Raw genomic sequence first — 26670 nt, 5'->3', positions numbered from 1 at the left:
TCCTTTCCTCTCTCTGGCTGTCTCACTTCACTTCCCCCCCTCCGTCTTTATTCCCTTGCTCTACCCCTCCTCTCCTATTCTCCCTCAGGGTGTTCCGGTGTCCTTATGTGCCTCTAATGGTGTCCATAACAGGCTGCTAATGGAGATATCTCCAGCATTATGATTTTGTAGATTTTTTTGTAATGACTGGTGGAGGGAGACGATATGGGACATTGCAGGCAGGAGAAATAATTCCCCTGTCCAAAGAGCCGTACAGCAGGGATTTTTAAGAAGCAGTTTCTAATGCTGTGACATCATCCCCATCTTCCTTCATCAGCTTAAATGGGAACTCATTACAGGAAACTGCTGCGTCAATCTTGCTCACACACACACGCACGCATACACACACACACACACATTTGCTCAGGCACATGCCCCACCAAACACACACGCACACGCACACACACACACACATATGCGCACACATACACATGCACAAACACACACAGGTACGTACACGCACACAAACACACACACAAACACAAACACACAGAATGAGGCCATAAAGAGAAGGTTAGGTTTTATGAGGGTTGTTTGGCTGAGGGAAATAAAAGCTAAAAGCTAAAACACTTTTCTGTCACAGTTTTCCAAATAGTGCCATTCTATACATGTTCAAATGTACAAAGCTCACTGTGGACTTGCGATATTGTCACAATTCTAATTAAAATGTCATCCTTTTAAACAATGATCTACAGTGGATGAATCATACACAACATTACCCATCTGAAACCAGCTCAGTTTTCCCTGAAATACGCAATGGAAACCTGCACCTCTTCAGACAGCAGTGATGGTGCCACTTCCTAGGCTCCGTCACCGGAGAAAAACGAGGGATTAGCAGCCTCTCTACAAACGGCAAAGACCGAGAAATACAACCGAGAAAGAGCAGAAACATTAACGCTCCCCAATATGGCCACAGAATCCGTTTCATCAGCGCAGAGAAAACCAGAACCCCCCCCCCCCCCCCCAAAAATCCCTCCAGTGCGTACAATCCCTCGGGGCCCAGTGCGATGGCGGTTACATGCCCCCTGGCCAGTAGCCACCTCACGCACGCCCGCGTGATGAAGTCATCGCACGGCGAACCAGAGACGGAGGCCGCGTAACCGATACGGCCCCGCTCCCATTCATAACGCATGCCAACCCCGCCGGCGGGAAGCCGGGAACGTGGGGAAGAGCCGGAGCGAAGCGCGACGATTCCGCTCCGCGAAGCGCGGCTTTCCGCCGGGAGCTCCCGCCCCGCCGTCGGCGAGAAGCGACGGGGCGCGCGGCCGGAAGCCTAGCGCACCGCGCCGGCTCTGACAGAGCATACATCAGCCCGCCAACGAGCATCGCCACACGCCATCCCTCTCACTTACGTTAATGGCACTGGTCTAATGATCCGGACACCCACATATCCTAAAGCCCACATTATTACATGTCATTTAAGCAGCCGGGTATTCAGTGAGACGGTTTGACTCGTTCCGAGATCTGCCAACGGGGGTAAGAAAATGTCACTCGTCAAGCAACTAAATTTAAAAACGAGCTCTTTTTTTTTTTTTTTTTTTTTCTCCACAATTGTGAACACGCACAAGGCCTGGCTTATCTGTGGCTGAGTCACAGGTGAGGAAGTGACACCTTCCAGCCTCTGTCGGTGACAGGCCCTGACGGCTTTGATCTGCCGCTCGGATCCGAACGTTAGCGGAATGGAAAGAAGTGGGCTTTCTGAGCCTTCCTGGAAACAAAGGACACATTGAGTTCCGCCCCCGCCCCGAGAAGAATAGCCGTCCCAGCACCCCTGCGGCCCGAACAGTAGGCACTGTTCGGGACAGAGAGGCGCTGACAGTCACGAGACAGGACGGGCCCGCTCCGCCCGGCGACAGATCCCTGCCCCGCGCAGGCATTGGTCACCGGTAACCGTGGCACTGCCATGGCAACGTCCTCCAGACATCCGAGCAACAAGGAGAACGGGAGAAGCTGAGGCATCACATGCCCTCCGTGATTCACTCTGTCTGCTGCACACGCTCGGTGCAGTCCACACCCTCGGACACTGGATTGTGACCTCTGACCTTTGTAATGAGAGGTCAAAGGTCACAATCCAATACAGAATCCATTGTCACAACAACATGCTCTGGAGATTCAGAAATGTCAATGTCTGCCCGTGGAATTTAAAATGTGTTTTTTATCTATTTTTTGGCTTGAAGCCCAGTCTTAAATGTTTGCAGGAAGTCTAATGTGTGCTGTCAGTATTGTTCATACACGAATATGATTTAGAGATACACAAGGTGTTTCATTTTAATTTAATTTAATTTATGTGATGCTATGATGTAGTGTTGAACAGCGGAGCAAACCTGTGCATGTGTCACCGGAGTGGCTACGGCGGTATAAAAATGCACAGTTTTATTATTCAAAAGCTCTCGGAGATGAGCTCACTGCTTAGCATCGTTCCCCTGCTGGCCCTGCTGCTGAAGAGAGGAGAATGTCTGGGATAATTACCCAGGCTGCATTCGTCACAGAGCCACGTTCTTCCTCCAGACTACCACGGTGACACACAAGGGTGTCTGGAGGTGCAAGCTACACCGCCCCAATTACCGGCACCACCAGACCGGGCCTCGATGCGAGCATTACCAGACTAGCCTCCATGGACCATTACCAGACCGGGCCTCCATGGAGAATTACCAGACCGGGCCTCCAAGGAGATTACACAGGACAGCGTAATCAAGCCGGAGGGGAACTTGGGAGACATTTCACAATTTTGCGTTCATAAAATGGAGCCACAGAAACCGCTCTTGACGACACTGCTAGGACGTTACAGAACGAGGCGAACATTCAATGTAATAAAGTGTTAATACAGAATGTTTGCTCAGATTCAGTAAGACCAGAAACCACACGGGGCGGTGTAGAGGTTATGCCAGCCAGTGAGGGCTGGTTTTAACTGTTGAGTTTGTCTTCGACTCATCAACAGAATATAGGGGGGGGGTGGAGGGGAATGTTTAAGGGAAAAAAATATTCTGTATGAAAACTTTTCTTTTTATAAACAACACAATGGCAGCCCCCCTGTGGCTACAGCGTTGTCAGACTAATGAGTCACGATCGCAGAAATGACGTTCAAACGGCGGCTGTCTCGGGCGAGACCGCTGGCCCGTGCGGCTCTGAGCACGCGCGTTCCTCTCGGGCGCTAAACGAGCCCCGAGGAAAGCTCCCATCGTTCACCCCGCCCGCCCCTACCGGAGAGACGTTTCCAAGCAACAGGCGTGGGCGTGGGAGGCTTCACAGCATCTGCATTACCCCCCCCCCCCCCCGAACCGTGATGTCATCGCAGGACACTGAGGCAGCACAGCGGTCTGTCACCTGCATGCGTGGCCGTGCCTGAGACCGGTGATGGACGTGTGTACAGATAACACACACATAACTTTCAGGGGAAATAAAGCAGGAGAGCAGAGGTTTCATAGCCGGGTTGAAAAAGCGATTACCGAAAATGTAAGCGATCTCCCTCCCTGTGCTTTCACTCCCTCTCCCTCTTTCTCTCTCAATGGTTATCTCATCTGCTCTATCCGCTCCTGTCACACAATCTGGGGACCTCCACAACGGCTGTGCCATGCACCGCTTCCAATGCTCGTGACTCTGAGAAAATAACACTACAAAGGGATGGGGGAAAGGGGAGAGAGGGGGAGAGAGAGAGAGAGGGGGGGAGAGAGAAAGGGGGAAGAGAGAGAGCGAGAGAAAGAGAGAGAGGGGGAGAGAGTGAGAAAGGGAAAGATAGAGAGAGGGGAGGGAGAGAGAGAGAATGGGAGAGAGAGAGATAGAGGGGAGAGAGGGAGGGATAGAGAGAGAGGAGGAGAGATAGCGAGAGAGAGGGCGGAGAGTGAGAAAGGGAGAGAGATAGAGAGAGAGAGGGGGAGAGAGAGAGGGGAGGGGGAGAGAGAGAGAGTGGGAGAGAGAAATCATTCTCTGCCTCTGAACAGTTTTCCCCTGGCTCCACAGTCCCTATGCGTGTGTATTACACTCTGCTGTGATTGACAGGGTGGACAGTAGGTCTGGTCTTTGGAGGCGGGCCCTGCAGTGAAGTTATGACCTCAGGTCTGTAAATGCTGCCACAGGGACAGCGGTATAAGAGCCACAGGCTAACACAGACCCCCCGTTATTCTCATATCACAGTGATGGACAACTACATATCCCATAAACCACCAAGGTCTATCAGATAAATGTTATCCCGTGCGTTTCCCTGTACGCTGACATCGCCGACATGTCATCAAATACGCTTTTCAAAATGGTACTGTGACATTCATGGCTTTTTTCAGACAAAATGAGCAATACGCACATTCACACACACACACACACGCACACACACACACACACACACACACACACACACAAAATGCATTACTAATAGACTCCATAATGTTTGGGACAATAAACAAATTATTTTTTTCTTCCAATTTTGGCTCTATACAATTTTATTTAATTTACAAGTGCAGATGCTTAGCTTGTAATAAAGCATATTTTATACATTTTGGTTTCACCTTGTAGAAATGACAGCACATTATACATAGTCCCCACCCCCCCAGAAATAGTCACTGTATTTAACATACACAAAACCTTACAAATGACCGTAGGGGGACACAGATTTCTGGCTCAAACACTTTGACTCAGGACAGGACAGGCGGACCTGAAAGGCTACCCAAAGGTTCCACAGTGTATCCCCACGCTCACCTGCAGAATATGGTTCCTGTTTCTCCACGTGCACAAACTCCTTCCTCTCGTACCTGGCTCGGATCCACTGTTCCCGCAGCAGCCTGGGGAACAAACACAGACATGCAAACATATTCATATTCATATTCATTCATATTCATCATTCATATTACCTCAAACCTGGACTCTACTGTCAGGAAAGAAATTTCCACACACAGCAAAACACTGAAAATAATAAATAATGCCTTTAAATGGGGGCTTGAGTGCTGAGAAACATTTGCCTGCATATTTTTCTCTATCCCCTAAGGTGAGTGGGCTTTCTGGATGAAGCAAACCGAACGCTAGCCAGCTAACAAGCTATCCTATTCCCACCCACTCACGGCACTCCAGTGAACATGGATAATAGTGAAAACACTTTTACATCTCTCCCATCGGTCTCCGCTTCTATTAATCTTCCTCATCCCCCTCTTCCTCCTGCCTGTTGCTCGCTACCCTCCACCTCCCACTGTCTACCTCTTTCTCCTTCTCTCTCTTTCGGTCTCTCTCCATCGCCTGTTGCTCCAACTGTCAGGTTCTGTGTTTTTTATTGCCTAGTTTTGACAAAGTTGTTGGCGTTTCCGTGTATTGTTACCCTCTGTGCACACCGTAGTCTGTTTCCTGGTTGTTCCTTTCATTAATTAATTTCATCTGTGTCTCGTTTGATGTCTCCGCCTTTCCACTCCTTATATGTACTTCCCTCCTGTCTACTGTCAATGTTCCCACCTGTGTCTAGTTTGTATTCCAGTTAGTTACATGTATTTAATCCCCTTTGTTTCTGTCTTTCCTTGCCAGATTGTTATGTGACCCGACCATATTCTCCAGTGTTTATTGCTGATTGTTTTCTGTTACGACCTGTTTTGTCTGAGACTTCCGACTCTTGCTTTATCCTTCTGTTTTGTTTTGACCCTTAGTTTCACGACCCGTTTTGGCTTATCAACTTTTGTGTCTGGATTCTGGTTTTGTTTGGCTTGCCAGTTAGTTAATGGCTGAAGCTAAGCAGGTGTGAGCTTGGTTTGGGCTTGGTTCGTACTTGGATGGGAGAACTCCTGGGAAAACTAAGTTGCTGGTGGACATGGTGTTGAAGAGCCAGTAGGGGGTGATCTTCTCCACCGCAGTGATGGGGACGCTGTGCTGTAGGAGATGCAGTCTTTTGGATTAAATGTTAATCTGAGGTCCTGACTGTGGTCATTAAAGATCCCATAACAGTTCAGAAAGAGTAGGGGGTTACCCGGTGTCCTGGCTAAATTCCCAACCCTGGCTCTTTCAATCATCCCCTGATACAATTGGCAAAAATATTATTCTGGCAAGTTTTGTGAAGAGTGTTCTGGTGCAAAATGGCAGCCATGTGGGTACTACACGTTGGTGATGGTTGGGGCATATTTCCCCCTCATCACTATAAGAGCTTTGAGTATCTAGGAAAGCACTTTATAAAGGTAATGGTCAGTCTCTCTCGCACGTTCCACCCTTCTTGGTACTAATACGGATTAACAAGGGCACAGAAACACGAATGAACAATCTCTCTGCGTCTGAAGCCTCTTTTAGCAGTGTGGTGGAGACACCATTACACACACGCACACAATTCCACAGTCATAAGCTCAGAGCCCGGTTTTGTTTTCATGCCACATATTTATGGCAGAATAGACTGATCACAGCTCTCCCTCCTCTCATTCATTCTCTCTACTTCTTTCTGCCATCCTTCCCATCTGTCGAATTTACAGGATTTCATTCCATGCCTGACGGGCTGACATTACTTTGAGTGGTGTTTCTGATGTTGTCTCTGCAGTGTGTGTGTGCGCACGCACGTGTGTGTGTGTGTGTGTGTACGTGTGTATGTGCGTGCACGTGCGTCTCCGCATGGCGTTTCACTATAACCCAGCAGAGCTACAGAAACTCAGCAGAAGAAGCTACAGCAGAACCTCAGAGAACGCTGCGGCCACATCATTAATATCCCAGGTCTGTGATTGGACAGGCGGACCCTGAAACTGCAATTTATATGTGTGGAAAGCCACCTGAAAAGCTCAGTGCCCTATTTATAAATAGGGAGAGGGTGAAGCTGCAGGTGCAGTATTTTTACCCCACCGCTACAGAACTGAGACTGCCTCCCTCCTGACGCTACGCTGGTGTGGAGACACTGCAGTGCTCATGCAGTGGAATCTCTTTTTCAGAGACAGAAAACGCCTTTGAAACGCGCTCATGTTTCGCTAAAACCAACACGTGCCATTTAAAGAACTTTTTACTGTACACTGACCACATGCCTATATACTATGTATGCAGGCACGCACGTGCAGACACACACACGCACACACGCACGCACACACACCCTCTCTCTCTGACAGGCCCCCATGTGCACGAACACATACTAAAATACAGACACGCAGGCATGTGCACACACAGACATGCACACACCTGCACACATGTGCATAGACACACATAAACATAAGCACACACAGACATGCACCTCCACACACACACACACATACAGCCATACACACACCTGCACACATGTGCATAGACACACATAAACACAAGCACACACACACACATACATGCACACACCTGCACACATGTGCATAGACACACATAAACACAAGCACACATGCACACACCTGCACACATGAGCATAGACACACATAAACACAAGCACACTCAGACATGCACCTCTGCACACACATACACACACAGGCATGTACACGCACACGCGCACACACACACACACACACACACAGAGTTGAGTGTGCTGTGTCATTGCGGTGGTCCTGCTTCTCTGTCCATAGGCCTCAAACAGGAAAAGGAAGCAGCCTCACTGAGTTCCCAGCACAAAACACTTCCGCCACGCTCCCCTGTTCAGCAGTCCTGCAAACTCTTTCAGTTTGTCAGTTCATAGGTGCTTCATTTATGTCTTTATTTATCTGCTGTGAGCTGAGGACCGACACTGCTAACACCAGCCACACCCTCTCTACACACACACACACACACATGCACACACGCACACACACACACACACACACACACACACACACACACACAGCCCACACGCCTATCGCGCACACGTAAGCTTGAGGTCATCGCCACAAAGTGATTATTCCTTTACGATTTCATTATCAGGAGAACACATACAGTACAGAATAGTTTTCACATTGCACGACAAAAACTGACTGTCTTAGCAAGCGTTTTAGTCTTGTAATTGGATTTAAGAAGTTTTTCTCTCTCTCAAGTAGAAAATTATTAGCTTTTTGCTTGACAAGTGAAATTTTCTGACCCCATTGGCAAATTTTGAAATGAGTCAAACTCATATATTACTTTATTGGCAATATCTTTGTCTTATTTAGCAAAAATAGCATTTTAAGTCTCAACATACAGCAAAAATGCTTGTTGAGATTGACTTTACAGTGCATGGACAAGGAATTCGCTCTGAAAATGAATCACCCCACACCCTTACGGATATCCCAACTCACACCCTCACACCCTCACGGATAACCCCACTCACACCTCATCAGCAGCTCATCCAGTGATTTCTGGAACTGGAACTGTCAGAAGAGGCAGCTCAGTGACCAGGGGAAATGCCTTCTCTGAAGCCCGTATTGATCCTGACAGAGCCATTATCAGCCCTGAGACTGGGCCTGCTGCAGCACTGCAAGCATGGCGGCTCTTACTCACTCCAACCCCTCTCTTCCTCACCCTCAACCACTCACCCCAATCCCTCCTCTTCCTCACTCTCAACCACTCACCCCAACCCCTCCTCTTCCTCCCTCTCACTCACCCCAACCCTCCTCTTCCTCACTCTCTACCACTCACCCCAACCCCTCTCTTCCTCACTCTCAACCACTCACCCCAACCCCTCCTCTTCCTCACCCTCACTCACCCCAACCCTCCTCTTCCTCACTCTCTACCACTCACCCCAACCCCTGCTCTTCCTCCCCCTCACTCACCCCAACCCCTCCTCTTCCTCACTCTCAACCACTCACCCCAACCCCCCTCTTCCTCACTCTCAACCACTCACCCCAACCCTCCTCTTCCTCACCCTCTACTACTCACCCCAACCCCTCCTCTTCCTCCCTCTCACTCACCCCAACCCCTCCTCTTCCTCACTCTCACTCACCCCAACCCTCCTCTTCCTCCCCCTCACTCACCCCAACCCTCCTCTTCCTCACCCTCTTCTACTCACCCCAATCCCTCCTCTTCCTCACTCTCGACCACTCACCCCAACCCTCCTCTTCCTCACTCTTGCCTGTACACAGGGCTCACTCAAAAAAATCCATCGTTGGATTAATGATAAAATGACGGACAGCGTTTGTATGCAACATTTTAAAGTATATTTAACTTCAACTGCTTGCGTACAAAGTTTTGGACAAGTAATTAAAGGAGCACTGACACACTTATTTGGATTAAATGCTTAAATTATGCGTGTAGGCATTTTAAAAATCACCATCAGTGTAGCAAAACTTCTCAAAACAAACACATCCAGTGACGTCACTGGAAGTTTGTGGCTCGACTCTCCAGCCTGTGTTTCCCAAAAAGTAACGAGCACTGAAACTCTACACTTGAACGCAGAGACTGGTTAATGGACGGTCAATCATCCAGGTGATCATGAGACTCCCAGGAAAGTAGGGTAACGTTAGCATACAAATATCACAGAACCTAACTTGGCTAGCCTGAGCAAGATGACTTGACTTCATAATTTGAATAAATGGGTCATGATTAACGTACGAATTAGAGGTCAGGTACGCTTCTCTTCACTGAGATATTACTTGTAAAAGGCTTTTTGCCCAGGGGTGCCCACATTTTTACACAACACTGTATACTTAATAATACTGTTATTGACATCTTTAATACCATTATAAAGTATATGTAACTTCAAACTGGTTAAGTACTTGTACAAATATCAGATGTCAGATAATAATGATTATGAATAATGAATAATGATAATTTGATTAAGTAAATCCCAGGATTAATGTTTTTTAGTCTTGTGGCCACAGCTTTGGTCAACTGCAAACTGCACGGTCACACACCTACCTCAACCCCCACGCAACACAGCACAGCTCAGTTCTCACATTTACACTCAAAATGGCGGTGCAGTGTATCAGTAAGGGAAGCAGGCATGTAACTCTCACCCAGCTAACACAACATGTTCTCACAATGTCACTGGAATGTTTTGTAAATGTTATAACATTGCCACTACATAGCAGCAACATTGTGAGAACATTTTGTGTTAGCTGGGCAAGGTTGCTGTGGCACTGAACTGCACCGCCCCTGAACTGCTGCAGTAAAATATCCGGCTGCAGAAATTGATCGTTTGCAAAAAAAGAATGTAATCTGTGTGAGTTACTCTGGATAAGAGCACCTGCTGAAAGGCTAAAATGAAATGCACGATTCAATGCAAAGCTTGTTAACACAGCAAGCAGGACAGTGTGCGAGGACTGTTGGACCCTTACTGGCAGTCTGTGTGTGTGGGCCGGTAATAAAAAGGCGGGATCTTCTGTTCGTACTTGTCCTTGGCAGCGTTGTTTCCAGTAGAGGCAATGAACTAGAGGGAGGAGAAGAGGGAGAGAGAGGGAGAGAGGGAAGAAAATATTGTGAAGGGCCATATTATATCGGACTGAAAACTGAAAACACACCTCTCCAGACTGCACCATGGCTCCCCTGAAGCTTGTTTAATAACCTTTATCGCTCTTTCTGGATTTTGTAACTTTTATAGTAACAATCTTGCAGGTATAGCTGTATAAGTATAGGTTCAGCTGTGTAGCGCCGTTTACATTTTGTATACAATACTGATTGGGGCTTTGTCCGGCTAACTTTAGCGCACTTCTGTGTCCCGGGGATTAACACTGATGCTCTTCACTGCATGTCACTCTGAATAAGGGTCTGCAAATCAAATCACTGCAAACCTCTGCTTCACTGCAACCTGCATGATCTCACACACCGACAGCCACCTCAATCCCTTTCAATATGAGTTCAAGCAGAGTGACCGTGATGATTAATGTCTAATCACCAAGGTAACACTGCGTTCCACACCCACAGACCGGGAACACTGCTGTTTAAACATCCACAGTCCTCTCATGTGCAAACCAGTGACTGTTATACATTACCCATCACACAGCGCTATGCTTATCACTTACTGCCAACTGGTAACCTGCGGGTCTCTGGTACATCTTTAGGAGAAGACTGTAGCACAGGATCATCAAATCTGGCCCTCAAATCCAAATCCAGCTCTGGTTTTCCTTTCTCCCAGGCGATTAAGTGAACAATTAGTGCTACAGATTGGCTAGTCTGACTCGCAGGTAAAGGGAGGGTGGAAAACCAGCAGAAAACCCGCAGTTCTCAGTCCTCAAGGAGAGCGAGTTGCTGATCCCGGATGTAGCAGCAACGCGAAATAACCCAACCATACCCCTGGGGAGGACGAATACAATGTTCCACCTCCACCAGACCCTGAGGCTCAACGCTGCAGTGTTCTCACTGAGCCACCCAGGAACCCTCTCAGGATTATTTCAGGACGGGAATTTGCCGAGAGGACATTTTATAGACCGAGATGAAGCCAGACCTTCCAAAAAAAACGCAGGGGGGAGTCAGTGTAGGGGACATAAACGGGACACATTTCCCAAAACACACAGGGCGAGGCACTCAGCCAGACAGGCTGATGGCTCACCAATCGCCCCCTGTACTCACCACCAACTCCCCGTTTGACTGATGAGGAGCAATCAATCCAAACGCTCCAAAAAAAAATGAAATCCCTTTCAGCCCCTCAAAACTTCAATCTGCTTTGAAACTTGATTAGGCATTTATATTAAAGCAGTAAGAGAACAACAGTTAAGCTGACGTTACAGGGCCGGTCCAAACCATCGAGGAGCGATAACGAAAGGAAAGCCAGACCGGCTCAAATTTCAGGTGCCAACTCTGAAAAATGTTCCCTGTGTGAAAACACTCACAAGTCCTCTGTATGCCTGACACTATGATTAACAGTATCCCCCACACACGCACACACACACACACACACACTCAGAGAGAGAGGGAGAGAGAGTGAGCAAGACTGAGATCCAGAGGGAGGTAGAGAGCGGTAGGGTCAGAGAGGGAGAGAGAGAGAGAGAGAGACAGGGAGAAAAGGGGAGAGAGAGAGAGCTGCAACCGCTCTTTTCCTCATCCATCTCACTCATTAACACACAATGCCGCCATCAGCAGAAACCCCTTCAGTTCCTTCAGCAGAGCTGCCAAAAGCAGCCATGTCAATATCCCTGACGTCTCCAGCCTCCCTCCAAAAGGATCCGCGGCCAAGGACAGACCAGAAACACTCTGTACTTCCACCTGAGAGAGCCCCCCCCACCCCCCAATCGCCGGCTCGCCCAGCGCCATCTCATTCTCCTCTGGGAGGGAGTGCATTGATGACTTCTTCAGGCCCTTGCAGACTGGCAAAGATAAATAACCAGAAATCAATTCCAGCAGGATGAGCTGAGATGGGCCGGGAAGGGTAACAGCAGCCTGAGGTCTAGTGCCCCCCCCCCCCCACCAAAAAAAACATACTCTCCTCTCCCCCATCACAGCTCTAAATCCACCCCCACCTAACTCTATTACCCCATCACACCCCCCCCCCCAATTGCCCCCGAGCGTACCCGTGCCCCACAACATCACAAACATCCCTCCTCTAGCAGTTTTACCGCCCCTGTCGCACACCTAAAAGCCCCGCCAATCAATAACAGCACATTCTCCCTCGGCCAATCGACCGGGGCCGCAGCCTCGGTAAGCCCCTCCCACTCACCTCCACCTCCGCGGTCAGCCAGGCGTCCAGCATCACGGACTTGATGCGGCTGATCTGGGGGATGTTCCGGTGGATTCCGGAGCAGCGTTGGCACATGAACACACCCAGCGTGAAGGACGCCCAGTCAGGGTCTGCAACCCAAGCAGCCGACCACAGTCAGACCAGCAGCACTACCCACAGGGAACACAGCAGATGAGTGCGTGTGTGTGCAGTTGTAGTGTAGTGTACCGGCTGTGGGTGTAGCAGCAGTGTAGAGTAAGAGTTCTGTAGTGTACTGGCTGTGGGTGTAGCAGCAGTGTAGAGTAAGAGTTCTGCAGTGTACTGGCTGTGGGTTTAGCACCAGTGTCGAGTAACAGTCGTGTAGTTTACATTTACATTTACACTTTAGTCATTTGGCAGACGCTTTTAATCCAAAGCAATTTACAAGTGCATAGGTTCTTCCACAAGTTAAAGCAGCACATCCGTAACTAGTAAAATACACATGAAGTGCTGTTCTAAACAAAAATACAGTCATCGTAAGTTCCATTTTATTTATTTATTTATTTATTTAGTGTACTGGCTGTGTGGTGTAGCAGCAGTGTAGAGTAACAACAACAGGGACGCCAGTGTGGAATCAATTTCGTCCTGCTGACCGCAACCCTCTGAGCAAGAACAAAATGTCTACACACTTACAGAACTCACAAGCACCATATACAGCACAGAAGTAACCGATCGTTACAAATGTACTGCCTATTGTGCCATGAACTAGTTCATTGTCGTGCACAATGCCAGTGATTTTCCAGTGAATCTCTTTGCATACAAGTTCATCACTGCCTCTTTTAGTCTGTTCATCAGTCAGTAAAAGTCAGTTCATCAGTTAATTATTCTGCACATATCAGACTGTGAATCAGCTTGTAAGGAGGACGACGGATCGTAAGATAAGGCGAGCCTGGAGGTCTGTAGACGATAGCGCCTGGAGTCTCAGACTCGTTTCAACCATAGCCGGACACGGACGAGGCAGGTCGCCATTTTGCGGTGTGAATGCACCGTCTCTGCGATGAGGCCCAGTGGCTGATTAGGCCGGCCTCTCACAGCAGGAGGACTAGTGGGGGTGGTCAGATGACACACACTTTGTACATCTCTTATTCTGTGCCCTGCCTTGCTGTAGCCAGTGTAAATCACCATAATTCATTCAGCGCAGTAAATCACATTTGATTAAAACCTGCATGGAATTTGTGATATCTGACAGGGTGATAACTGTGTATGCCAGTGAATGATGGCACGTCAGCCCATATACAAGTGTGTCAATCCTTCATTTGTGAGAAATATGAGACCACATATCTGACAACGACAACATTTATCGACTAATGACCGTACATAAAATAATCACTGTATGTCAGCCCAGATGTCGGTTAAATCAATCAATCAATACACAATAAGAGGCTCATGAGTTTTAGAAGACTTGGACTCCAAGATGTAACACGTTACAACATTTAGACAACAGTAAAACAAATGCTTTTTAAAAAGCCCAAACCCTGAGGCACAAAGACCTCCACACCAGACACATGACAGTCTGCCACTAACTGTCAGCCCACAGTGCCGGCAGTCACACTGGGGTAATCTGCCCCTTTCAGTTCCTCATTGATTTACGTGGGTTTCTCAAAAGTGTAGCCTACTCTTTAAAGGTGATGATGTCACAGCTTGAAAGGGGAACATCTTTCTTCTTGCTTTTCTAGACTTTCACACAGTGTCCTGTACATTTACACGCTACAGTATGTGACCTCAGTTCAACCAAACATTTGTCCTTTAACTTCATAAATTACTGCATGTGTTAGTTTTTCCGAAACATAGTTTGGTGGGTTCAGCAATGACAAAAATGTGGTTTTTGTGAAGAGAAATTATAAAATACTTGGGATTTGGAGTTATCCTTGAAGTGTTGATTGAATGTAGGCATTTGTGAAATGTACAGCCTGGTTCACACAAAGCCTGAAGCAAGTGAATGAGATGTGTGTTTGCTGGGCACTGGCTTTGGAGAGAATCTTATTTTGATTAATATGTTTTGGTTTAACTCCAATATTGAGCTACAAATAATAATATTCTTCTGGCAATCTCCATGGAGGCGAAGAATACATAAAACAAGAAATCAATGTTGTAAATGATAAATAGTATGTTACATTTTTAATGGCCGATTCTGAACTTAAGGGAAGGAATCTGGCAGGAGTTTGTGTTAAGATATTCAATATCACCCTGACAACCACAACAGCCAAACAACTGGCGATTCCCCAGTTCTCTGTAAATATAAACTTTATTTTGATTTCCAGAACAAAGATAAGCAGAATCCAGACAAGCCGAAGTTAATTAGTTTAAACCCAGGAGTGTGTATTATCTTAGATACTGGTGTCCCAGAGAGCCACTCTTCTCTGTGCTTTTGGGCATCTCTCCACACTCATCTCCAGCTCATTCCATCATCTGTCCAAACAGCCATAAAACCTTCTTATAAAAACTCCTGTCAAACTGCAAGCCCAAGTCCTGAATCTTTATTTTACAATGCTTCACTTTTGTTAATACACATATTAAATCAGTGGTTCTCAACCCTATTCCTGTCCCGTATGTTTTCATTTCAACCCTAATAATGCACACGCGTTTCTACTAATTAGCAGCTCAACAAGACTTCGAGCTGCTGAATGGGGGTGTGCTTTGTTACGGTTGGAGTGAAAACCTACAGTATGGTAGATCTCCAGGAACAGGACTGGAGTTTCATCTTTCTGAAATAAACCTGTGGCATTATTTGAAGGATATTACAGATCGCACACAAGTAGAAATAAACAGTAAGCACAGCTTGATCGCCGTGGTCATATTGGTATTTATTTGCCCCAAAAGCCAGGTTCCTCCCATCGGGGAGTTTTTTCCACTGTTTGAGGGTTTTTCTCCTCTTAAGGGAGTCATTTACCTCATATGCTATTGGGGGCTGATATATTTATTATCTCCTGTGTTACTCTGTAAAGTGTCTTTGTGACAGTCTTCTGTGGAAAGCGCGATACAAAAATAAATTGAATTGAATTGAATCACTGTAATCTTCCAGAAAATGTTCAACAAATTACATCCAACAGTCAGTGGTATCTGAAAATATAACACTGAGATTCTGGACACTTAAAATCAATCAGTTCATAAGCATCTTGAATAAAATAATAAACAATCAAGCAATCCCCAATGGAATTTTTCAGATGATACCCCCACCTCCCAACCTCCTTCCAGGGAAAAAGGTCAACAAGATGTCAGGAAACAAAGCTCTGTTGTCAAGGGTGGTGACAGGTTGGGCAGTGCTGTGTAGGCCTTAGAAGGGTGGAGGACTCCCACACTAGGCCCTGCTCAGCTCCTGAGTCATCAGTTCCTCCACCAGACGGTCTGGTCTCCAGCATTGCTTTTCTACGGAAGGTTCTAGAAAGCTATACAGCTACAATGCCCTCTGATCCCTCCAATTACAGACTACAGAGGTTTACCCCCCAGCTGAGGGCATTGCACTGGTCAGGACTTCAAGAGCTAAGAGCTAGTAAGAGCATTAGAAACTTTGTATTGTAAATATGGTTATTTCTGTTCTTTGTGGTTTGAGGTTTGCTTTCCCAGGGTGCTATTCTGCACGGTTGTGGAACTGTGCTTGGACACATAAAAAAAAAAAAGAAGGTTTTAAGGCCTACTTAAAGGAAATAGTTTATTTTCCAGTAGATATTGGGAATGCGGAACCAGATTATTATATCCCATGATATCTTTATCAAAGTAAATAGCCTCGAATAAGGCAGCCTTTGAAGCAAACCTTGACAAACTCCAAAGGTGCGTTAACTGAAAGGTGACCGAGCGTTTCAGAGCAGGCCCCATCTTACGACAGAGCATTAATCAAGCCATTCCCTCCTGCTTCCGAGCGTCAGGAAAACGTCCAGGAAAATGAGATTGGACTCATGGGGGGCTGGGGGAGGGGGGCAGGTGCCATAAGCAGGCTGTCGGGCGCAATAAGTCACTCAGATTAATGCTCCACTGACTGTGACCTTGTGCTACAAAACAAAAGTTTGGTTTCAAAAATGATATTTTGGCCATTTAAAGACCGACAGAGAGCAAGGACACATCCTGGTAGCTTGCCTTATATACATATTCACACAGAACACCAGTCCCAAACTTATTACATTTGTACAGAACAGCACACATTACAACTTAAAATGCAGGATGCAACTGAAAATAAAACAACGCTCTCCTGAAAACTGAATAAAAGGCTAAAGGAGCGATCACCCAAACCCCCGTGTGTCTGAAGAGAGGTGAATGTACGCAACTTCCCCGCTTACAGTATGACGACGCCCTGCGGTGTTGGCGGTTACACTATTTACATTTGCAGAACATCCTTTTTTTTCAAAAAAACATACTTGGCTAACACACAGTTCTCAAAGGAACGGCGGGACTGAGACCCTTCCTTCTCAACGTCCTTTCCGTTCTCAGGAAGGGGTGAACAGACACTACCACAAAGAGAAAGAAAAGCACCTAAACTTTAGCGTTTGAAGACTTCAAACAGATGGACAAAGAAACATTTTTTAATCAGTGTTCATGAACGGAATCGCGATCACAGATTCAATGTTCAGGCGAAACAAGACAGTATTATTCTATTAAAACAGGCCTTAAAACCTTTTACTGACAGGCCTTCCTTTAAATCTTGAACCTTTTTTTGGCACTTTTTTCTTGCTTTGCTGTAAAGCACTCCCAGATTTGCCATCGCAAATGAGAAGCTATATATGAATTGAATTATTATTATTATCATTATTATCAGACTGCCTCTCGTAAGTGAAAAACAAGATGCTTCAGCAGACTTAAAGTACAGTGATATAAACGCTAATTTCTTTTCACGACTTGTTCACAGACAGCCTTTCACATGCAGAGAAGACATGGACCATTAGACATGGACTAATTGGAGCACAGTTGGGTTTGTAAAAATATAAAAATTGGCTTGATTAAAGGAATTACTAAATTAACTGCTAAGAAATAATGAGCTCAAATAAAGACCATCGGAATTTGCTTATTTTTTATCATTTCCACAGTCTTTCATCTAAACAAAAAAAGTAAATTACATTTTACATTCAGCACAAAATCAAATGAGGAAAAAAAGTCATGCACAAGCCATCTGGGAATGTACCAGGTTCACAGTAAGTTCAGACCAGACAACTCGATGCCAGTAAATGCTGAAATGCTGAAAGTCCTTTTGAAGATGCAAAATTAAAAGAAAAACCTTTACATGCTGCAGGCAACCACAAGGCTTCAGGCCAAAGACGGCTAGCTGCTGGCTTTGACCTCTGATCATGAGCAAATGCAGAAACGCTGAGCGCACCTGCATTGAGCAGATGTAGCAAAACAACCACAAGGACCAATTCATACACAGCGAGAGGCAAATCCTGCTTTTGCACTGAAAACGTAAGTGGAATAAACGCACGGTGGAGGGCACACACTCACGTGGGGAAGCACTGGGGCAATATTGGGCTGGGCCGTTGACTTGAGGCTCTGAAATATTGCCAATTCAGACACTGAAAATAAGCATTTCTAGACCACTTTGAGGATAAATTACCTAACACCGTTTGAAATTATCCCAAGCGCTGAGATGGAAATGGCAGCTTTGCGAGTTTTACCAGGGTACTTACTGAAATGACTTATGTAAATCAACACAGCTGAAGAACGTACATTCGAATATCGCTGTGGGAAGGCTGCAACGACGGGAAGAAGACAGGAGCTCGGTTTCTGGTGGGGCGGGCGATGGGCAGCGGTGTCACACCCCCCCCCAATTAAGGAAGGAAAGCAGGAGCCTGTTCATTTCAGAACGGAGGACAGGACGGCGGATTTGGACGTGAGATGTGAGCCACAGGCGAAAGACTGCGGAGAGAAGAGGCGCCCCCGCGTCTTCGCAAAGGCGAGGGCGGCGTTGTGCAACTCCAGACCGTCGTTCATCTCAGCCAGTCTCGAGCGCTGCCTGACATGGAAGCCCCATAGCTTCGACAATGTTCACATGCTCAAGTATAAAAATACCCCGTCGAAAGATGTCCGAATCTGAAGATATCCCCTTTTGGGCAGCAAGAACACCAGCCCAGCCTATGATATCACTCCTGATTCAAAGTCAAAGACACACACGCGCACTGGCACACAGACGTGGAAGCATACAAACATACACAGACACACAGACACACAAAAAAACAGAGCTAACACATAGGAATTTATCTGCATGCTCTCCACCGAAATTCTGCACCTTCACTCACTCCCACTTGTATCACACATATGCATGGGCATCATTTCAGTTAATATGGGCAGCTGCTACAATGGATGTGTTGATTTTACCCCCCATAAACACTTAATAAATCTGTTCTCAAGCAGTTAATATACCAAATTATTTGCAGTGTGAAATTATAGGACAAAATAACATCAATTAGTAAAGGCTATATTATACTGGCCATTATCTTAAATTTTATGCTCATGTGAACTCCATACTGTTTGGGATATATTTTCCGGACTTTTGGCTCTGTACTCCACAATTTTATATTTGTAATCACACCATGTTTTTTAAAGTGCAGATTCTCAGTTTTTATTAAAGGGCATTTTATACATTTTGGTTTCATCAGGTAGAAATTACAGCACTGTTTATGTCTACGTAGTCCCCATCTCCCCCGTTTCAGGGCACTGTAATGGAATGGGATAAGTGGCTTCTCAGGTGTCTGGGATTAGTCATGAATGTTTGCTTCCTTAGTGCAGATATAACTAAGGGAGCTTTCAGTATGAGGATCAGAGTTGTGCCAATGAAAGTCAAGGAAGCCATTTTGAGACTGAGAAATAAGAAAAAACGCAGTCAGAGAATTTGACCAAACCGTGGTCTTCCCAAAGAACTGTTTGAAACACAATTAAGAAGAAAGAGAGCACTGTTGAGCTCAGTAATTGCAAAAGGCCTGGCAGGCTAAAGAACACCTCCACATCATGAAGAAACATCTGACAATCTGACAGATCAGAAACGCTGTTCAGGAGGCAGACATGGCTGAGCCAGTGACTACTGTCCACTGAAGATTTCACAAACAGAGGCTACACTGGAAGATGCAAACCACCAGTTAACCACAAAAACAGGATGATTAGGTTACAGTTTGCTAAGAAGAACTTCAAAGAATCTGTAGAATTCAGGGGAAAAAGTCTTGTTGACAGATGTGAATCAGAGTGATGGCAAATCAGATCCAAATCATCCCTCTCATCTGTGAAACATGGTGGGGGTCCTATGGTTTGGGCATGTATGGCTGCCACAGATACTGACTCACGTCATTGACGATGTAACTGCAGATAGCAGCAGCAGAATGAATTCTTACGTGTACAGAAGCATCGCATCTGCTCAAGTTCAACCAAATGCCTCAAAACTCATTGAACTGCAGTTAAATCTACAGCAAGTCAAAGCTTCTAAAAACAATGCTAAATCTACAAATTGGTTTTTTCAAAGAAAAAAATGAGAAAGTCCTTTGTCTTTCCAAGTCTTTCTCTCAATCCAAATCCAATTGAACATGCATTTCTAATTCTTAGGAGATATGACTAATATGTCTCCAACTTTATGGTGCCCTGAAATCGGAGGCTATGCTTAGAATTGCTGTAATTTCGACATCCAAAATTGTTTGAGTATAGCACCAAATATGTATTTCTTCCAAACATTATCATGCTCACATACAGTATGTACATTCACCAATAGGTTTTCCAAATCTGGGTAAAATGAAAAACCCCTCTGTCTTGAGTAGTTAAGACAGAGGGGTTGGAACCAGCACCAGGGATTCAAGTTGTTGACTGGTGACAGATTCCACACATCTAGTTCTCAAGGCCTAAATTGGCTGATGATTGAATGGAAACCACAAATACCGGCAGACACTGAAGACTTCCAGGACTTGAATTTCACTGCCCAGAGTTACGACCAACAGAGACAGGAAGAAATGAGAAACTTAGTGATGAGTTTAGTGTAAATATTTAATCAGCCAATCATGTAGCAGCAACTAAATGCATAAAACCATGCAGATGTGGTCAAGAGGTTTGGCTGATTTTCAGAACAAATGTCAGAATGGAGAATAAATTAGATCCAAGTGACTTTGACCATGGAATGATTGTTTGTGCCAGACAGGGTGGTTTGAGTATCTCAGAAACTGCTGATCTCCTGGGATTTTCACACACAACAGTCTCTAGAGTTTCCAGAGAATGTTGCAAAAAAATATCATCCAGTGAGCAGCAGTTCTGCGGACAGAACAGGTGAGAGGAGAAGGTCAAAGCTGACAGTAACGCAAATACAGCAGCAGAAGACTTAATAAGTCATGTCCTGACAAAAACAACACAGAAGGAGAATCCGAAAAGAAAGCTTTGAAGGAAGAAGCTGTATCTTCACATCCAATGTCCACTAACAAGTCAGATGCCACCTGAGGCACAGTTACTGATGTCAGACTTGGGTTTGTTTGTCAGTTGGGGATATGTGTAGTAAGAGAGGAGAACAAAGGATGGATTTCCCTGGATTCACTGCTTGCGAAATGTCACCTCTAAACCACCCTCGCCATCCACCTTCCCTCTCAGATTTTATGTTAAAATAACCAGGTGCCAGACATCTGGGTCTTTGGCAGAATGGGCAGAGAGTCTCGTAATTGCCACTGCGTGCATGCAGAGGCAGATTATTGCATTGTATCCTGCCATAAAGGTCTTGAGTATACAGCCTCTAAATACAGTCAGGAAGCACATTATCTGTGCAGTTTCAAGAGCAGGCAGATCACAAAATTTTAAAGCAACTAGCATCAGACTAGGGGCTGAGCGCCTATGCATTACAATACAGCAATGTTGCAGTATTGCACCTCAAAAGTATAGAACAAAACCTTGGAGGAAACCTATTAATAACAAATACAGCAGTGCACATCAAGGATAATCATGAGGACATGCTGCTTATGTACACTTCATTATTCAGACCGTTCGCAGCAGGTAAAGCTTCCTGAACGGGGTCAGTGCTCTGGTCTGAAACATCCTAGTAAAGTTGTCTGGGGTTTATTTTTTTTGCTTTTGTGGCTGCAGTTTCGTATTTGGGTCAGAAATCTAGAGCACAGAGGTGTGGAGTTGTGATCCGTGGACATCACGGCAGTTTTACCACAGCAGAGCAGAAAGAAGGGGAGACAGCAGACAAACACACGTACAGGAATGCAGCCATTTTAGGACCGGTGCTGGCCCTTTGCTCTGCGCTGTGTCCCAAGTCACTTCTGCAGAGTGAGGATCCCAGCCGATGAGGGCAGGTCGTGTGTGTGTGTGTGTGTGTGTGTGTGCTTGTAGCGTAGGGGTTAAGGTACCTGACTGGGACATGCAAGGTCAGGGGTTGTATCCCCGGTGTAGCCACAATAAGACCCGCACAGCCGTTGGACCCTTGAGCAAGGCCCTTAACCCGGCAATGCTCCGGGGAGGATTGTCTCCTGCTTAGTCTAATCAACTGCACGTTGCTCTGGATAAGAGCATCTGCCAAATGCCATTAACGTAATGTGTGCGTGTAAGCATAAGGTTTGATACACAAAATATGTATTTCTGTGTCTGTATTTTTCTGTATTTGTTTATGCGTGCCTGTTCTTTCAAAGCTGTAGCACCTCATGCCCCCATCTCCGTAGGCAACGACAGAAAATAACCCTGATGAAGGCTTTGAGCCTAAACACACTGCACCATTTCCAAAGACCCCCTCACTGGATATACTGCATTAATAAAGGATTTTTTTCTTTTTTCTTTTTGAAATAAGAAGAATACAGATATTTTGCAAGCTGTACAATAAATACGCCTCTCTTGTTTCCATTTAGCAAAATTCATGTTTCCATGGGAATCCCAAATGGTTAGCTGGCCACAATCAAACTGTGGAGATGGTGACAGAGTGGTGAGGTGAAGTCACAGCTGACTCGCTCCGAAGATACAAATGAACCAAACTCATCCAATGAGGGAAACCCCTACTGACCAGAGGGAGGCTTTTTGCACACAGAATGCGGACAAAATCGTTTGCTGACTCACTCACTGACGTGAACCAGTCATGGCTGACAACATGAGAGAAGTCTTTACATTGGTCGTTACACATCTGCCCACTGAGTTCACCAATTAACGGTGGTTCCGGAATCACAAATCCAACTATATTTATCAGCGCTTAATGAACCCGAAAAACAGCCTGGCACAACAGATACTTCTGCACAACATATGGAGGTATTGTTTAATCAATCTTCTTGACGTAACAAAGACGTTAATTTAATCAGTAACGTGGCACGCATGCGCTAAATTCACGCACACGGCATCACTGAACGGCCATATCGGATGCAACTTTTTTTTCAGCCCATCCTATTCATATCCTGTAACTCGACCCTATGGTCTCTGTACAAATCGATAGCTTTCAGTAAACGCCTGGTGATCGAAAGAGCGAAAAGAAAACACCAGTCACTGGAGGCGAGTTCAGGCTCCCCTCGGAAACGCAAGGACAGAATTATACTTCGAACAGGCATCTCCGATCACGCAATAGAGCAAGTGTGGACTAATGAGATCTGATTACACATCGGGGTCCATGAAGGGGGTCGTGCGGTGGCCTGCACGGTGATGTCATTGCATTCGACTTTGCTAACCTGCTCTTCGCAATTGCAGCTGCTATATTAAAGACCAGGCAGCAACAGACACAGCGTACCGTAGCCTACTGTGTAATCAGATAGTAGACCCCATTGAATCACGTTCCTGTAATGTCCACTTATTACATCGCTCGAAAAAGAAGAAAGAAATGTAAGTAAGAAATGTCATTTTTGAGAGAGGTTCCCCACTCCATGCATGTCAACACCCCCCCAACACCAAAAAAAATTGGTTTCTTTCAACACACAATAAAAGTTTATTGTATTATCTCATCATTATTACACCAGATAAGCTGGGCGGTCTTTAACCCTTTAAGGCTTGTGTGACAGGGCCAGCCTCAGCGTGTAGGGCCCAAACGGTGTGCCACTGAAGGTGCAGCTCGACCATTTCAAGGAGTGGCGGCCGGCATTAAACCTGAATGCAGGTGCCGATGAAGATCACCTCTGAGTTAGTGGGCAGACCAGCGAGATCATCTGGGGCACAGCAGGTGGGCAGGTGTTCTGGCACCATATCACAGAGAAAGCAGCCATTCCGAGTCTTGCCACTTGGAAGGAGTAGGCTAGCGTGTGTGCGCGTGTGTGTGTGTCTGTGTTGGGGGAGTAGGTTGGTGGGGAGCAGTTGCAACTATTCTACAAAGAGGCCTCACATGAACTCTGACTCAGCATCTCCTGTGACCGCACTCTTTCTGGCGCGCACGCGTGCGCACACACACACACATTAATGGCCATTTAGATTTATTTGCGTGCAAACTCTTGCCGATAGCGCCACAAAAGCTGATAACCGGAACAAAAGAAGCCTGTCTGCAGCACTGCAAGAGCAGTGCAAATATGTGCTAATCTCAGCCTGTGAGCAGCACCGCAAGACACACCTTTATTAAAGCTGCAATAACGTTACATCACATATGAACATTTATTAATTACATTTACTGGGGGGATAAAAACCAGAGTGAGAGGTGGGCGTGTGTGTGTGTGTGTGTGTGTGTGTGTGTGTGTGTGTGTTCCTTAATTTTTATCCAGTGCTGTAACACCATCACTCACTCCACTGGCAAGGAAAGTATAAGGAATGACTGTCTCATGGATACATCTAAAAATCACCTATTTTGTTTCATCATAGCCACATTTCTGTTTCCATGAAAAGTGCTATATGGTCAAAGGCCCCTATCTCTGTGCTGAGTTATCTGCCTGCAAACAGGCGTGGTCCTGCATGGTCCCCTCAGGAGGACCGGGTACCGCTAAAGAGATTAAATCTCACCGTGGAGATCGCTCATTCAGATATGGGCGATTCACCAGGACGCGTACTGCAAAGCTACTCAGTAGCCTATGTATCACAGAGTCCTACCCATTCATTCATTCATTCATTCATTCATTCAGAGAGAGAGAGAGAGAGAGAGAGAGAGAGAGAGAGAGAGAGAGAGAGAGAGAGAGAGAGAGAGAGAGAGAGAGAGAGAAGAAATGGGGAGAGAGACTACATTCAGCATGGAAACACGATTCTGCCAGGCCTCCTGAAATGAAGTTGTAATTATCTGTCGAATGTGCAGAAAAAATATATTTCCAAAAATGTTTGTTTTTTTAAATCTAAAATACAACCACGAACAAACTTGAAAAAAAGAAGAAGAATTGCTTCCCATCTTGGACAGTACTGTATAGGATTCTACAAGTGAATGCAGGACCGTCACTAGTATGGTGAAAAGTAGTGACGATTCTTGGGGACAACAGCTGGCTAGGGCCCTCAAAAATACCAGTAGGATTAGAAAAGTGGGAGCCACAGCAATATTCTTTCAGTGGGCCCAGAATTCCTAGCTACACCTCAAACCAAACTATATGCACACATAGCCGACTCGTGAAACTATTGTTTTTCATATTACGAACAGCGTATGTGTGTGTTGAAACTTTATACATTGTGGGGTATGAGGTTCAGTATGATTGGCTTATCATTCCTTGAATCGCCGCACTCCCACCCCCCCACCCCCCCACCCCCCTGCCCCCTCCTTATCGACGTCTTGCATCCAATAACTTGCATCCCGTAGTAGAAATTAACACAGGTGCAAGAGGACTTAGCCTCCGCAGGGATTGCAATTCAAGAGCACTTATCAGCCCACCGCAACCAGTGCGGCCAACACAAGAAATAAGCGACCTTGTGCGCTTACCTACCTCCCGATGTACGAGCGGTACAGTACGTTCACACTTGGGGAATTGTTGGGACCGTTACCTGCAGCACCGCAGTCCACGCAGGACGAGTTTCCGGGTCTCCCCATCAGCTCCTGCATTTGGCGTTTGTTCTTTTCTTGCTCCGTGTCCATAGTGTTCGCTGATGTCTTGCTTTTGTTGGACAAAATTAACACCAGATGCTCCGAAGGCGTCGTCCGGCGTAAGTCCACCACTTTTGGTGCAACTGACACGGTGCCCGAAGGCAGCGATAAATTGAATTATCTCATCTGAAATATATATACGGTTTATCTTTTACACCAACAACATTACCCGAACATGAACACGTCCAGCGATAATTAATCTATTCTGCAAAAATATCCGCGCGTTTACGATTGAATAAGCATTATGATGCAGTCCCGACTCTCTCCCCTTCAGACCGTTTGTGTGTGTATCAGCCGTCTCATTGCTGACTCCCCCTGTGCGCGTTCTCTCCCTCCCCATCCCTCGTTTGCAACATACATCCCCCTTCTCTTTCGAATACACAGAGCAAAAGCGAGACCTCCAGCGGTCAAATGACATATTTTCTTCTACGGCAAGCACCATTGTTTTCCTTAACTGCAATAGTTTACGTCTTATAGACTAATATCATTTTCGTGGTCTGAATTCTATCCGTCTGTTTCAAACGTTTACCTAAAACAATCTTAATATGTAATATTGTACCTAAACATATTTAGACGTTGTGTCCAATCGAGTGTAGGGTTTTCCAACGTATGAAATGCATTGTAGCCTACAAAAAATGAAACATGGCGCAATTACGACCATATTTTAAGAGTTTCAAATGCAGCCTTGAAATTTAACTTTCCCATTACCGGAACTATCTGCTGATTAAAGCCTCGATCAACTTCTCAGTAAGGGGAGGGGACAGTCGCGGTTCTCCCGTCAGTAGCCTCACGTCATGATCACAATTCACAATTCACAGAATACACCCAACCGACCCCCAGTAGGCCAATCAAATGCAGCTTAGCATAATCGGTTCGGGTTCATCAGGAAACTGACTCAATTGCATGTCAGATCATTGATGACGCAAATAAGGTTCGTGCAATTTAACCATTCCGGGTATGCAGCAACAGAAGACTTCGGTTGCACTGCGGTTCTCATTTCTGAGAACAGCGCGCTATTCTTCACTCGAACATTCCACCATTCCGTTTTCACATTTTAGTCAAATACTCGGCCAAGATGCCGTTCATCATCTTTAGGCATCAGGCTGCAGCAGCCACCTTGCGTAACATTACCAGGAGAATCCAATCCGGAATCCCGTCGCTTCTCAGCCATACACAGTACAGTACAAGCACTTGTAATGAAGTCCATTTGTAGTCAAGACTCAGTGGCTTGTATGAGGCCATTGCACACTGG

General features: G+C 45.9%; 1 protein-coding gene across 1 annotated transcript in view; it reads right to left on the bottom strand.

Annotated features, from left to right (window-relative positions):
• Positions 1-25761, bottom strand: part of LOC133114862 (arf-GAP with dual PH domain-containing protein 1) — a 34828-nt gene extending 9067 nt beyond the window's left edge. Inside the window, exons 1-4 of the mRNA XM_061224541.1 lie at positions 25319-25761; positions 12491-12621; positions 10176-10267; positions 4726-4808 (exon numbers count right to left, since the gene is read on the bottom strand). Coding sequence (XP_061080525.1) covers positions 4726-4808; positions 10176-10267; positions 12491-12621; positions 25319-25409 — 397 coding nt within the window. The 5' untranslated portion in view covers positions 25410-25761. The remainder of the gene's footprint in view (positions 1-4725; positions 4809-10175; positions 10268-12490; positions 12622-25318) is intronic.
• Between the last annotated feature and the right edge of the window lie 909 nt (positions 25762-26670).

The sequence above is a fragment of the Conger conger genome, chromosome 16 (genome assembly GCF_963514075.1).
Source record: "Conger conger chromosome 16, fConCon1.1, whole genome shotgun sequence".
NCBI lineage: Eukaryota > Metazoa > Chordata > Actinopteri > Anguilliformes > Congridae > Conger > Conger conger.
The sequence above is the reverse complement of the archived record's forward strand: the minus strand, read 5'-3'. Positions and strand labels throughout refer to the sequence as shown.